Genomic DNA, 15,649 nt, shown 5'->3' on the forward strand with positions numbered 1-15,649 from the left:
CATTAACAATAATAACAGAAAGAAAAAATTCACATTTGACTTTAAATTAGATTAAACACATAAAGCCATTGCTTTATGGCAGAAAACCTTAAGTATGTTAGAACTTGTTCACTTGACAATAAGGCCCTGGCTTTCTTATGGGATTAAGGGTGGAAATGGCCACACTGCATTGGGACACATCTTCCTCCTGCCCTTGTTCCCTCCATCGTACATTTCATCCTAGGATAATCCCTTAGCTCAATCCAGCTGGCACAATCCCTCAGTACGCTTCTTCTTATCCTTTAAGGGACTTTGGGGAATGATGCAGCACTGTGGCATTTTATTGTGAAGGTCAAATAGAAGCAGATTTCTAAAGAAAGCCACTGAAATTCATCTCATGTGACGAATGATGAATTTGGCACCTTGAATGAACATGAAATCAATCAATGTTGAATCAGCTGTTCCTGTCATTTTGTATAATCACCTCTGTACCACATCCATTTCACTGTGTGCCTCTCCTTCATGTGAATTTTTAACTCCACCAGACGGCTGAAAAAAAACTCACTCGCAACTGTCTCAAGCTTCTGCGGCGTATGACCTTCAGTTACTGCTAAACCCGATCTTCATGATAACATGGTTTACACTGCAATAGCACGTGAGACTGAATGACTTCTCATTATCTACAATCTAATTTATTATATATCCAACTGCTTAAGCACATACATATCCATCTAAATAGCAAAGCTGATTCAATTTATATACTGATAAATATGCAGCAGCGTGCAGTGTAGTGTGGGCAAGGATAAAAAAAGAACGTACATAATGCATAAAGTGTAACTGAGATTAAATCAGCCACACAAAGCAAGGTGAAAGCTCCAGCTCGACTTCATCCTGGTAACTTATGAGACCCCAGTTAGTACCAGTAATGACAAAAGCCCACGAAGGAGGACTGCTTCCCTTGATCCTGCTTGCCTGCCCCCTCACTTATTTGCATTTAGATGCAATATTTGAGTCATGGTTTTGGGTTTCTGTTGTGCCACTTCCCATTTTATTTTCTAATTTTAGTGATGTATGTATCTAGTTACTATATTCACCAGTTACATACTCCTTTAGTATATATACTTCTTTGTCTCTCTGTAACATGCCAGATTGTCTTGGAAGTTAAGCTTTCTAGACAGTTTCCTAGCTATATTCCTCATATTCTCTTCCTAGAGTTGTATTCCTTGTGCTTCTTGTTCATATCCTCATTGTTACCCTTCGGGACTCTTTTCTGGACTTTTTCTTTTTCCTGGTCTTCGCCTGGATTGTTTGCCCTGTCAGTGTATGACCAGCCTTTAATTAAATATGAGATTCTGCTGTGTTACGTGGTGTCTTGTGTTATATTTTTGAGCCTGCTCCGTTGCGCCATTAAAAGCAAGGGTAAGATAATGTGTCCAGATATAGATTAAACATTAGTACATGGTGTAAATAGAGCGTTATGTGGTATTACAATTCTAAAACAAAATGAAGTAATATCCTTGCAGGGGGATTTGTGGCACCTAGCTGAACACAACCACTGACGCATTTCCACTGATCCCAATATAAGCCATGTTCAGTTAATAAAGTGAATACTGCTGTGGCTCCTCCGATTACTGACATTTTATTGGTATGGGACCAAAACAGAGCTCCAGAGGTCTCAACAGTGATCTCAAAATCATCCTAAAACACTCCCAATTATATTAACCCAAACGGACGTCACAAAGCCCTCGTGTATTCCCGTACCTCAATCAAATGCATCCCCCATCCGCCAATAAATGTGCTTTTGTCCTGGTTTTATCCAAATGCTCTGTCCTTCCTGTGTATTCTTCTTCCATTTTCCTTGCTAACACCCCCACTGTTCACCCCTTAAGTCGAATCCCCATAACATCCCAATTACTGTCCTCCCACATCTTCAACCTTCCTGGTGACTCACATCACCGCCCCCTGAGTCCCTTTTTGTCACAGACTGACAGTCTTTGAGCGCCAACACTGTTTCATTCACGGACAACTTTATTTATCCCCAGCAGAGTACAGAAGTCCAAATATGCATTCTGTGTTTACACATTTGCAGGGGAGGTAATAGGATGCCTTGAAGATGTATTCTGACATGATCACAAGGCACACAAGGGAAAAGAGTAAACTATTATTTTACTAATGATTCTTATTGATCCTTGTGGTGAGATATTCTCCTTCCACTGCGAAGTCAGAGTTAGGCTGAAGGTCAGAATTATGGAGCTGGTTAGAATTCACATATCAGGGCACAGGCATCACAGCAAATCTAAGTATTATTGGAAGATCAATACTGGCTGTATCAAGCCACATGAGACTCTGACTCTGATCATGCAGCCTTTTGTTCTACGCTGAAGAAAAACACTATGGCTAATCTAGAAATATAATGAATGTGTCAACAGATGCACTGGGTTTCAAAAACCCACCACTTTTCCTTTAAATGGCATCTCTCCTCATCATTTTTTTTAATTCTGTCATATTACTAAGTCCATATCACATGTCCATTGACTGGGTTGTTTCCATAGAAACAATAGTGATGCTTAAGCTTCAGTTACCATGGTTTTTGTCTGAATGTATTTGGTACAGTCACATATCAAATATGCACGCTTATATTGGGATTTGCACATATTTGTGAAGAATTAAGAATTCTGGCAGTTATTTCAATCGACTCATAACAGAATATGAACATTTAATAAACTGTTTGGCTTGAAGTTACCCATAGGCAGCATAAAAAGTGGACTACTGTGACCATTCATGGATTTGTGAAGTCCTGTTTTGAAGCAGCAAGATTAACGTTTGCACCGCCGCCATCTTGGTTTTAAAAAAAAGAGCAAGTCTGATTGTGAAACTGCTTGCTCACTGGGTAATGACTTGCCTTTCCATGTTGCTAAATAATGAGTATACCATGGATAATATCCCTTTTTGAAACACAGTATGACCCAAAAGCGACTGAGCCCATAAATTCATAAAGAAAGTTTTTACAGAAGTCAAGACAGAAAGCTGCTTTCCCATAGATTTCTATTCAGGTTCCTCATGTGATGTCATGCAGAATTGACACAGTCACTGGTTGTGTCACCTCCAGTGATACATCATGTATTCCCCCACTGGTTGGCAGTAGTTTCTGGAGGTTGCTGGCTCCTGTCAGCTGAAATCAGTCGCCAAAAATATCCTAGTGCATGCTTTGGTTGCCAGCACTGATATTTCCTACTAGCCGAGCAATAATACGACTTGAAAAAGTGTGACACAAACTGGAAATGAAAGTTTGTTGTCAAAGTAAAAGCTGTACCTCAACAGTGGCCAATATGTTTCAAAAGGCACAACTTTTAATTTGAAAGCAAATGGTCGATTTAGCAATAAGCTAGCGACCAAAGCAAACACAAGGGGGGGGTTTGCTAACTGGTTGAGGAGTACACATTGTTGCCAAGTGACATGTGACTTGGGGGGTCACTGATTGGTCTGTAGGTCACGTGACAGGGGCTTTAGCAATCATTCTCCCAGCAACTGCCATTAGCCTCCAGCAAACACTCGCAACCATCTGGCGAATAGTCTTTTTTCCCTTGCTTTTGCAATTGTCCTGATGTTAACTAGTGGACTTCAAAGGTATGTGCAAGTTTGGGAATGACACATTTCAGACCACACAAAATGTAAAACTAGAAGCCATTTTACTAAAACAAGTGCAAGAGCAACTCAAAAAACAATCCTAACAAAAGGGACTGTTTGCTACAACTGTTAACACCACCACTTTAGTTATGATGCTACAAGTTGCTAATAAAAAACCATCCCCGGTGCTAAAACATGAAGCCAAGCCACATGTGTGAAAACCTAAAGTTCCCCAAATGGTCATTAGTTCCAAAACTGAGTAAGTCACCATAGATTTTAAAAGCACAGCCTGCTACAAAAATAATTTTGGTCTCTATGGCTATTTTCCACTTTCTTGACAACTGTACAAACATGAATAATAATATAAGGCATAGATTTAGATTGCATGAAAGCTTATGTTTATGCAATATTTCAGCTGTAGCTGGCTTGAATAATGGTGATGAAAAAAACATACTGCCACCTTGTTAGCTAGTCGACTAAACTGAGTGGCTCACTTTACAACTTGACCATGGTTTGCGGTTGTTGCTTTCATAGGTTTTAAAAGCAATTTTCTCACAACTAATACTCGTACGTATGATACATTCTAGTGTTTCATTTGTATATTATTCTGCAGTTGCACCAGACTCAAAAATATTTTACATCAGCTTTAGCTAATTTCATAGCAATCCACATCTAAAATTTTGTCCATTTCTGTCTAACCAAAGAGATTGTAAAACTGATTTTTAAAATAATTTTAGTTCACAAACTATATTAATAATAATACAATGATTTCCTTTGCATTCTCCTTTGTATTGACACTGGATGGCTTTTTCCAACAGGTTTGTAAAATATTAAAAATCAATTAATGTTTAAATCTCTAGTCTCGAGTTCCAAAGTTGCAGGCAGACAGATTTAGCTACCTTCAGACAGAGGACAGGCTAGTTGTTTAGCAATCCCAGAATATTAGGTGATCTCACTGTCTGCCCACATCAGCTGATGGCTTAGCTGATACCTTTCTCCACATCCAACTGACAAATCAGACTCAGACTGCGGGCTTACTTGTGGTTCCTCGGTTATTTAAAAGCAGAATGGGAGGCAGAGCCTTCAGCTTTCAGACCCCCCGACCCCCCAGGTTGTATTTGGGAGACAGACACCTTCTCTACTTTTAGAGACACTGACCATCCCTTAGTTATACTGACCATCCCTTAGTTATACTGACCATCCCTTAGTTATCTCTGGCTCTACTCCCCTACCTGAGCCTGGTTTATTCCTGTTAAAAGGGAGTTTTTCCTTCTCACTATTGCCAAGTGCTTCGTCATAGGTTGTCGTCTGATTGTTGGGATTTTCTTTGTATTTTCTTTGTATTATTAGAGGCTCCTACAGTATAAAGCACCTAGAGCCGGATGTTAATGTTGCTTCAGTATGCAAACAGTTTGTGCACCTGTGCAAGACCCTGTGCCTCCTGCACAACAGAGGAGGTGGATGTTAAATTAAAGCTCTGTTCATGACATTATCATCACAGTAATGTAATAGCATCGCCATGTTGGTTTTATTGCCATATTTTAAAAAAATATTTGATGCTGTCCTGTTAAACACCGTGTGTTACACCTGATCAGACTACACCTCCTCCTGTATTCTCTTGAGAAAATCTGTAGTTGTCGCTTGCCTGTGACCCCAAACCATCTGACGCTGTGGAGGCGTAGTGCGAGCAGTATGCTAGCAAAACAGCAGCGTTAGTCCTCCATCTCTTTCTCTCCACACAAAATGTAGGAGTGTAGGAATTCAATGCTGTGGAACACTTGTCTCACGTTCATTTTATTGTTGGAATAAGGTGGGAAAAATGATACGAGTCAAATATCAAATGTCAGCAAGTGGACTGAGGTTAAAGGGACGTGGAGATTTTTGACATTCCCACCCTACCTCCACCTCACTGGCATCCCATGTGTCCTGGACAGACTTGACCCGGCTGATGTGTGGGATGCTCCGGTGAAGGAGCGAGCAGGCCTGGCAAACAAACACACCCAAAGTCAGCGACGCCCAGTCTGGTTCTGCAGGAGAGACAGAGAAAGGGAAGGAGGGAGAGCCAGGGGGGAGAGAATTAGAGAAATGACGAAGGTAAAAGGGAGAGAGAGAGCGAGGGAAAAGGAGGAAATGAAATTGGTGAAAGCAGGACAGGAGCGTGATAGAGAGAGAAAGATACGGGATAAACAAAAAGGGAGGGGTGCAAAAGTCTTGTTATGAAGATGCTTTAACAAAAAGAACAGCAGCTCAAGGTTCAGACTATAAATACTGAAGGTGCTGATGCCAGCACTGTTAAGGGGTTACAGAGGCAAAGTAAATGAAGCGAATATTACATCAGACTGTGGCTGAGTGTGCTCCTGCTCATAAAGGAGAGCAGGGCCGCAAAATATGATTTTGGGGAAATCCTATTTAGCCTACTGACAGGAAGCAGACCACCTGAGATCTGATCAGACCTTAGTTACTGGGCTAGTTGCATCAGACACACAAATGCACACATATAAAGACTCTGGGAAAATGTGCAAAACTCTCTCTGCAACGCAACACAACAGCAGCAGCAGCAGCAGCAGCAGCAGCAGCAGCATCTGTGGGTGGTCAGCCAGGGTGCATGTGAGTCACTGTATCACACACAGGCTGATTCTGCCCATGCTGATGAAGTGTTCAAAGTCAAGAGGCGTGATATGCGACGGAAAGAGGAAGACAGAGCAAAGTGAGAAACTGAATGTTAGAATATGAGTATGAGAAACAAAGAGGATCACACATGTGAATACCACAGATGGGCTGATTGGTGGATAGCAAATGCAAAGAATCACAATTCAAGTTAGCTGACTGGTAAGACTAAATGACAAGCAATCCTGGCAGCCACAGTTAGTTACTTGGAAGTGATCTTCTTTCTTGTTCCAGTTTCTCAGCTGAAAGTTTGGTATTTTTAGCTGTAGACATGGCAGTGTGCATTCGGTGTTTGTTTTTTTTCACTGAATACTGAAATATCTCAACTTTTGGGCCGATTACTGACAATAACTAAGGGAGAATAGGTAAGGGATGGGAAGTAAAGGAAGCATCATTTACGAAAAGAAAGTTCAATTCCAGCATCAGGCCGGGGTCTTTCTCTGTGGAGTTTGCATGTTCTCCCCAGGTACTCCGGCTTCCTCCCACAGTCCAAAGACATGCAATTAGTGGGGATGGTTTAAATGACCAATCTAAATTGCCTATCACTGTGAGCGTGAATGGTTTTCTGTCTCTGTGTGTTAGCCCTGCAACAGACTGGCGACCTGTCCAGGGTGTACCCCGCCTCTCGCCCTATGACAGCTGGGATAGGTTCCAGCGCCCCCCCCACGACCCTGAAAAAAAAGGATAAGCAGAAGCAAATGGATGGATGGGCCTGACCATAGCACTAAGACCACTATAAGCGTGTCTCAGGGAAATCCTTCACATGTTTTGGTTTCTGTCACTTGGTCTGTGCCATTATTTTTTCTATTTCTGTTGTGATTTGTGTGCTCTGGCAGCATTTTTCTATTTGCTGCTTAAGTTGCAATCCATTTGACCTCTCAGGACCACCGTAGTCTTCTTCCATCAAGCCAGTTACTGTACAGTTATTGTATTGTATTGTAAGTAAACAGTCAAGCAGGGCGAGCTTATTGAGACAAACATGTGAGTAACAAGTCCATGAACATTTTTTTAGTCGGATCCAGTTATTTCCATCGTTTATATACAGTCTGTGCACAGTATTAACCAAAACAAAATATATTTTATAAGTTTAAATGTGATTATATTGGCTAACGTTAGTGTGTCAGTGGGGCATTTATGGATAATGATGTTGCTAATGGATGCATATGCATGTGTGTGTATACTGTGCTACAGAACATATGCACATCCTAACCTGCATATGTGCACAGCTACAAGCAACTGAAAGTACTGAGGGTGCCCTTACTGAGCAACATTCAAAAGTCTTTCTCTCTGTATCTCACTCTCTGTGCAGCTGCTATTTCTTAAATAAAGAGGCCCTCAGCGTGGCGCACCACAGACACACACACATGCACACACAGTGACAGCAGTGTGTAATACTCAAGGGAATCATATGAGAGGCAGGGGAACGAAAGGTTGAAGGAGGCAAAAAAAAAACCCAAAACCCAACACCATTTCTGCATTTCTGTCATTTCAAGGCTGAAGCGAAAAGGTTTAGAGATTTAGAGATCTGGATGGAAGCGGAGAACAGAGATGAGGGTTTGGAGGAGTGGAAGAAGCAAGCAGAGGGATGATGTGAGTTCCCCCGAGAGACTTAGCTGGCATCTGCGATAATCTTCCTCCATTTCATCTCTTTTAACCCATGACAAGCAGGTGACACTTTTATAAACGTCAAGTCATCCTTTAATCATTCGGGAGTGCGATGAAGCTTCGAGCAGCAGCACTTTGATGTAAGGGAATCAAACCTCTTCCTTTTTAGGTCTTCGCAACAACAATATAAAAACTCACAGGCACCCACACAAACACACACACTCACACCAAACCAACCCCTGCTGACACGAAAACATACAACCTGCCATTCGGTGGTGAGGTCATCTCTGTCTGAGTCAGGCCTTACAGAGAAACAGGCGGCACTCAGGGAGATTACTGTGGCCGCATGACTGACTAACAACACACACACAAAACCACACACACACACACACAATCAAACATGCACATACGCAGAGGGCTTTTTCCTCTACATGTACATGAGTGATGTTTCTCAACAGGAGAGCTGTGAACAACAGATGCACAGTCGTAGTGAGCAGGAGGTGGAAAATTCCTGATGTAGTGTGACTGTTTTTTTTCTTACAGTGCATATGCTGTTTGAGACATGTTTTTTTCTTTAAATGCAGCAGTACCGTGTTGCATCTCTGAGCAACTGTTCAGAGAGAAGAGGAAAAAAAGCTTTGCAGGAGATCTTATTGGGCTCACCTCTTAGGGAGACACCGGAGCTTTGGACTGAGGATGAATGAATGGGTGAGGGGCATTTATATTCTTACAGTGGCGGCCCCTGTGACTGTGAGCATCTGCAAGCACTTTCATGCATCTGCAGCAGAGTTCATTTGTACAGTATCTCTCATAGACATGCCATGTCAGAGGTGGCATTGTGTTGGAGGTTAATGGCTAGAAAGTAGGGCCAGCTGAGGTTATGACCCATTCATGTGCTGCTAAAAAAACCCAGACACCACAACATGCTTTCATTCTCTCAGTGGTTCTTCATTTTAAAAGGGCAGACGTCCCAGATGGAATGTCTCTGCAAATACAAATATTGCTCATTGAATCCACTGAATTTGCTCTACTCAAATCATTGATTCGTGTTTCTTACCTGTTGCCATGGGGATAGATTTTAAGGCTATGACTGTTGGTTAAGTATCATAATTTTCCTTGACCCACTGTGGGCTAGTGTGGTCACTGTGTGTAGTTTGGTTCACTTAAATAGAGGGCTAGCTCTCAAGTTCAAAACATGGGTTTGTTTAAAGTAATTGTTTCACAAAAATTACTCCATCTTTGTTATTGAAGAATTACTAGCTCATTGCTTTTCTTTGCTTTTCATGTTCTTAACTTGAGGACATTTTTTTACTAATAGATCTTATCCATAGCTCGAAGTCCGTTCTTGAAGGAAGTATCACTGCACTGTGTTAATTCATTTTAAGGTCACTTGGACATGCTTGGTAAATTCCGCTCCCCCCACAACTTCTAATCTGAGTACACGAGTACAAACAAAGGAGGAAATGCATTTGCTGAAATGCAATCTTAATGCCACTGGTTCTAAAACTGAGGGCAATTGATCTTTTACCAGCTATCAACAGTAATGATTGTTGCACAGGAAATGAACTCCTGGGGTATCTCACAGCTATACTGGACGCCTTCAAACATTGCCGACTGTCCCCACAGCAATCCAAAACCAATGGAGGTTGATGCCCATACAATAAACATTTTATGGAAGGACCAAACAAACTATGTAGCTTTTAGTTATAACCTTACTAAGGTATAAGGTATAAAGACAGAAGTACTGGGCCAAACCGCTTTATCTTAGAATTAAAGGTGATTTTAGGCTCATTGGCCCAAGTATACAAAATCAGAGCGTAAAAGTGGCATGGGTTTAAGTGTAATGTGGCTCAGTATTTTGATAATGATGGTGTCACTGTGTCAACCCCTATATTTAGTAGAATAGCTAAATGTATAGCTAATAAATAAATAGCTAAATATTTGTTTCAGAACAATCCTGCTCAGATTTTTTGGCTAATTCATGCAAGCACACCTTCCTGACAGGTTACTTTGTCATGTTAATACAATATGTCTACAGTTACCTCATAATCATCAGGTCAAACAGCTTTCTAGAACATAAAATACTTCAAGGAAAGTTTTTTGTACTGAATCCCTAAAGGCTGGTGTGTAGTTTTAATAAAGCAAATTAGCGTTCTGTCTCCCTGAAACTCCCTAAAAAGGAGACTTGGTGAAATCCTTGACAATGAAACGTCTGAAAAAAGTACACTAAACAGTTGTCTATGTGTATATGTGTTTGTGTGTGTGTTACGTGGGCTTGTTGTTATGAGGTCACAAGAGTCTTGGAAAGTTAAGAGTGTGGGTTGACCTCAACTTCCTTCAATCAAATGCTCTGTTTGATTTCATATACCATCCACTGTTTTGTTCATTTTCAGTATGCTCTCCTTTGGTGATCTAATCAATAACACCTTAATGTTAAACACCAGAAAGACCAATTTGATATTTTATGTGTACTTCAAAAGGTTCTCTGTGTTATGACCATGGTGTACATTTCAAAAAGAATCCAGAAGAATCTACTCATCTATTTTTGTATTGATTTTAAACTGCTTCTTATTATGTATCAAGGCTTTGTGCTGCCATATTTTTTTAGAACCCTGTATTATTTCAGTCGGTTGCTGGATGACATCAAAAGACTGTAACTTTACTAAATCGAGCCTACAGCAAGGCAAACAGACCACACTCTAAGAAACAGAAAGATCTAAAGATACTGATACATTTTGTCATTAGTGCCTGATTCCACATTTAAGAAGTCTATATTCTATATTTAAAGTGAGCTTCATGTTGCTAAACAAATGCTTGACTTATACAAGTCAAGCATTATATAATTTTATATATCTAAAAGTTCCCCTCTCAACCCTGTGGGCAGTCTTTATCCTTCAAGTTCGGGTCCTCTACCAGAGGCCTGGGAGCTTGAGGGTCCTGCACAGAATCTTAGCTGTTCCTAGGACTGCGCTATTCTAGACAGAAATCTCCAATATTGTTCCCGGGATCTGCTGGAGCCAGTTGCCTAGCTTGGAAGTCACTGCACCTAGTGCTCCGATTACCACTGGGACCACTGTTACCTTCACCCTCCACATCTTCTCAAGCTTTTCTCCTAGCCCTTAGTACTTCTCCAGCTTCTCATGTTCCTTCTTCCTGATGTTGCCGTCATTCGGTATCACTACGTCTATCACTACGGCCATCTTCTTCTGTTCGTCTACGACCACTATGTCCGGTTGGTTAGCCACCACCAGTTTATCTGGAAGTCCCACAGGATCTTAGCTCGGTTATTCTCGACCACCCTGGGAGCGTCTCCCATTTTGACCTGGGGGCTTTCAGGCCATACTTGGCACAGATGGTTAAGAGAACCTTGTAAATATTCTCTCAAGTTTTTTGTCAGTGTTACCCAGCAGAACTGTAAGCAAGAACACAAAAGTTGAGCTGGAATGGAAATGTAACAGTCTTTAACCTGCCCGCTGCTTAGAGCTAAGTTAGAATGTTTTATTGAGCGAACTGTGAATAGAGCAGGTAACTGAGAATTACCCTGAAGCAAGTGCCCTTTATGCATCCAGCCTACTGCATGATCTAACCGAACGACAACCATTGCCGAAATCAAACAATTTTCATAGGGAGAGTGCATTAGCTGTGGAGAACCTCCTGCTGCTCTTGAGAAAGCAGACTGCAAAGGATGAGGTAAAAACATTAGTTCAGGATTTCGTCCTCTGTCAGATCATAAAGAAATGCTCAAAACACCTTAAAATTAAAGCCCATGTGATCCTGAACTGTATAACAGCTCAGTCTGACTGGAGTAAAATAAGCATCGTAACCTCCTTGTGACTAGGAAAAATTGATGGTTGCCCATTTCATCGCATTTTTTTGCATTCATAAACCAACTGTGAGTAATTGTGCTGATGAACTGATCCACAGAGGGCAACCACTTTCAATCACACGACACATGTTGCCTGGTGGGAGGAACTTACAGCAATCACTCTCAGACTGGCAAAGATATGCAAACAGTTGCCGTTTCAATCTGTCTTTGTCTATGCTGAAGAATGCAACTCGTCTACAGCGAATCTGTTTGCAAAAGCAAACTCGACTTAGATGAGTGTCAACTTGTATTCTGATTATTTATTATTTATTTCTGATTATTTTGCGGGTCGGACTTGAACCCAGGCCGGCCGCTTTCAGACGTATGGCTAGACGCTCAACGCACTTACAAGCTTTTAACACAATGCTAAGCTCCCATAGGTCATTAAAAAATTTTCATCCATTATTTTTGTTTCAAACCTAAAAAAAACCCCCAGAAAGCAATGAGTGGTACTGCAAAAGGAACCTAAACTTCCTCATATCTCATCTTGGACCTGCTGATTTTCTGTTCTATAAACGCCTTCTGCACACCTAAAAGGATTGCTGAGGCTTCTCTCTGGAGGCAAAAAATCATTTGTGTGTCCTCAGCAGAGGGCAGAACCACAGTGCTGCTGAGCTACAGAGAAACCCCGCAGTACAGGCGCCCAGCTCAGCCTCTCAGCGGTCTCATCAAAGCGCACCAGCAGAGTGAAGATAGGGGAAGAAACGCAAAGATAAGGAAGGGCAAAGTAAGAATGACTAAGCATTACAAAAAACATCCACAAGCCGTGCGTGTTTTCAGACCAATTCCAGCAAGCCTTCTGCCTGGTTAATGAATGTTGTATCTGAGATGGGGCGATAAGACACGGGTGAGGAAGGACAGGCAGGTCACTGCTGATGCTGCGATGTGTTTTACTTTGTAAGTCTGCAAATTCACGAACAATAGAAGGATTTCATGCGATGTAGCGTAGCAGGGACAATGGATGGACTCATCTTTCAGGAAAAGCAGGCTAACCTGTCACCTTTATCGCAAAGTAAAGCTAGGAACTGCCTTTTTTTTGACATATTTGATTCTTCACCAAGAAAGATCTTTCTTTTTGGAGTGCTTCTGCACGGCTTTCCTCCCGCAGACCGATTAATTTAGGTTAATTTGTGATTCTAAATTGGCTGTAGGTGTGAAATCGAGAAAAGGCGAGAGCCAGACAACCACATGACAGCGAATAGACTAGACTCCATAATAATTTTGTCTAGCACAATGTATGCTTTTCTTATTTCCTAATCCCATTTGAATTATCGTGTGAGTCATTGCAGAAAGCGATATATTTCTGGAGAAGACCTTTTCAGAGTGTAAATGTTTACTTGTGAACTAGCTGAAAGCCCTCACACCCACTTAACAGTCGCTCGTCTTTGTTTCTGGTCTGGTCTTAAATTTAGAAACCATTTGCATACAGATTCTTTAACAAATGCACCACTGTGACTAATGCAATCAGATTTCAAACAAAGTTAAATGTCTGTACTCCCACTAAGTCAACTAGAAGAAGAATTGTGTGAACTGCAACATCTGGGAATGGCCATTATACAAGATTAATTGAGAGGTAGGGACATGCTGCCAGCATCTCCTGGGAGATAAAATAAGTGCATTTTTTATGGAGGCCTGTGAAAAATGACCCTTATGCTCCCTCAATCTATGAAATTACCAAACAGTCTCCTGATGAGTTTATGGCCTCAATCGCTAGTTTCATTTCTTACTGAACACAACATGTTGTTCATTTTGTAAACTGTGGCCCTATTAAAGCAAAAGAGGGGGAAAAAGTAGAGCATCCTTTAGGGCAGCGGTCCCCAACCTTTTTTGCACCACAGACCGGTTTATGTCCGACAATATTTTCACGGACCGGCCTTTAAGGTATTGCAGATAAATACAACAAAATAAAACCAGTACCGGTACCAAAAAAAAATGTATTCATATACACATGGGAAAAGACCCAGGGAAACCGAGTTAACAATAAAAATGATGAATAAAAATGAAAAATAACGATAAAAATCCCGAAAACCATAAATTTCACACTCGAGCCTTAACTCTCGCGGCCCGGTACCACACAACTCACAGACCGGTACTGGTCCGCGGCCCGCGGATTGGGGACCGCTGCTTTAGTGCAGATCCTCCTTGTCGATGACAAGTTTCTACCTGGGAAGTGTGCAGTGTTGCTCTGTTTCTCAGTCAGTGACTGATGTGTAAAATTAATAATAAAATTCTGAGTACAGGGAGAAGGTTCTGGGTTCGAAATCAGCCTGTGGCCTGAACGAACCAGCTTGTTCTCGCCATGCTTGTGTGGATTCTTTCCAGGTTTTAGATTGGATATAGGAGTGCAGGGTGTACCCCACCTCTCGCCCTTCGATACCTGGGATCCAGTTCTCCCACAAGCCAGAACTGGATAAGCAGAAAAAATGGATAGATGGCACTCCTTTAAGGAAAATCAAATGTTTGCTTCACTAAATATGAAAAAACTATTTCCCATTTTGTACTTACCTCTTTGTACGGTATCTGTTATATTCTACTTAACAGCCACAATGATGGTTTTTTCCTTTCTCTTTTGTCTATTGAGCGGATTTGTCTGTTTTTCACTATATTGAAACTATCTCACAACTGAACCACCAAAACCAGCATCAAAAATTCATATCTTGATGAGATGTGAATTATTAGCCTGGGGATTCCTGGTTCCTGTCAACAGGGGAAGTGGTACGGGTGGTGGTTTCATCTGTGCTGCTTGTACTCTTGTGAAATTTCATGAAAGAAGCACAGTAATTAGGAAACAAAGCAGTTGGATTCAACTAAACTATAGCACACTGCAGCCCACTTTTACTAGCATTTGGGTTAAGAGCGCCATGCTGAAAGAAATGTCATCACCTGTTGAGGAAAATGAGTGTACACGACTTGGCGGATCAGATTTTCCAGCTCCTTTCCCTAAACTGTTGTATTACATCCCGGATACAATTGGCACTGCCGCACAGAACAGAACATCTGTCTCAGCTGCACTTCAGAGGCGAGATTCTATTGTGCAATCATTGCAAAGGTGAAAGTGGTGTACTTGCCAGGGAAAACTGCTTAACAGTTTTAGCTCGGGAACACTCAATGCCAATGTTTCCCTGAGGCATAGTGAACTGTTGCAGAACAGTGAACAAATCATCAAAAACGACATCCCAAGAGACAAATAGCGCTTGATCAGTGTAAATCATTGTGCCAGCTTTCCCCAAACAGCCTGTAGTCATGCTAGCTGGCCTGTGAGTGTGTACAGGTTTGCAAATAAATGCTTATGCTAACACAGCCACACGCTCACAGAAACAATGCTAATGCTAACCGTCTATAACCTTTACCATGTTCATCATCTTAAAGAAGACAGCATACTTGACAAGGATGTCTTTTAGATATATAACAGATCAGGTTTCATTTTAATTTCAGCTTGGAGAATTAGTTTCCAGCATAAGTAACACTTACAAAGTACTTTCTTTCCTCAAGTATGCTAACATTTACTAATTAACAATGGATGTAAGCTAATGACTACTGCCCATCAGTATTCTACTCTCTTCTCCTACCATTGAATAAATGCCAAAGAAAGATGATTTTGTAGCAATTTGGGTACTGAACAACCATCCCATATGTTTTAATAGCATTCATGTAGGGCTGGGGTCTCACAGGGGTCAGCTAGGATGCATCTTCTGAATGCTAGAGTTCCACAATTTTCCACCAAACCCAGCACACCAATGGGACTAATTTGTAATCTACTTAGTAAAATATCTACTGAGCCTATTGTTCATACTAATCAATTTTTATAACTCTAATTAAGGTTAAAAAACTAAGTTCATTGACAAAAAGTATAACGAAAATAACAGTGATGCCTTGCTAGCTACCATAAACTTAATTTCAAGTGAT

The 15,649-nt window shown here is 41.2% G+C and overlaps 1 protein-coding gene across 2 annotated transcripts in view; it reads right to left on the reverse strand.

Annotated features, from left to right (window-relative positions):
- The window catches only part of LOC100693401 (arf-GAP with dual PH domain-containing protein 1), a 38,774-nt gene that overhangs the window by 21,422 nt on the left and 1,703 nt on the right, over positions 1-15,649 (reverse strand). Inside the window, exon 2 of one of the 2 annotated variants that reach the window (XM_003438673.5) lies at positions 5,506-5,633. The exons of the other annotated variant lie outside the window; for it this stretch is intronic. Within the exon in view, the coding sequence (XP_003438721.1) occupies positions 5,506-5,633 (128 nt within the window). The remainder of the gene's footprint in view (positions 1-5,505; positions 5,634-15,649) is intronic. 2 annotated transcript variants of the gene reach the window in all.

The sequence above is a fragment of the Oreochromis niloticus genome, linkage group LG8 (genome assembly GCF_001858045.2).
Source record: "Oreochromis niloticus isolate F11D_XX linkage group LG8, O_niloticus_UMD_NMBU, whole genome shotgun sequence".
NCBI lineage: Eukaryota > Metazoa > Chordata > Actinopteri > Cichliformes > Cichlidae > Oreochromis > Oreochromis niloticus.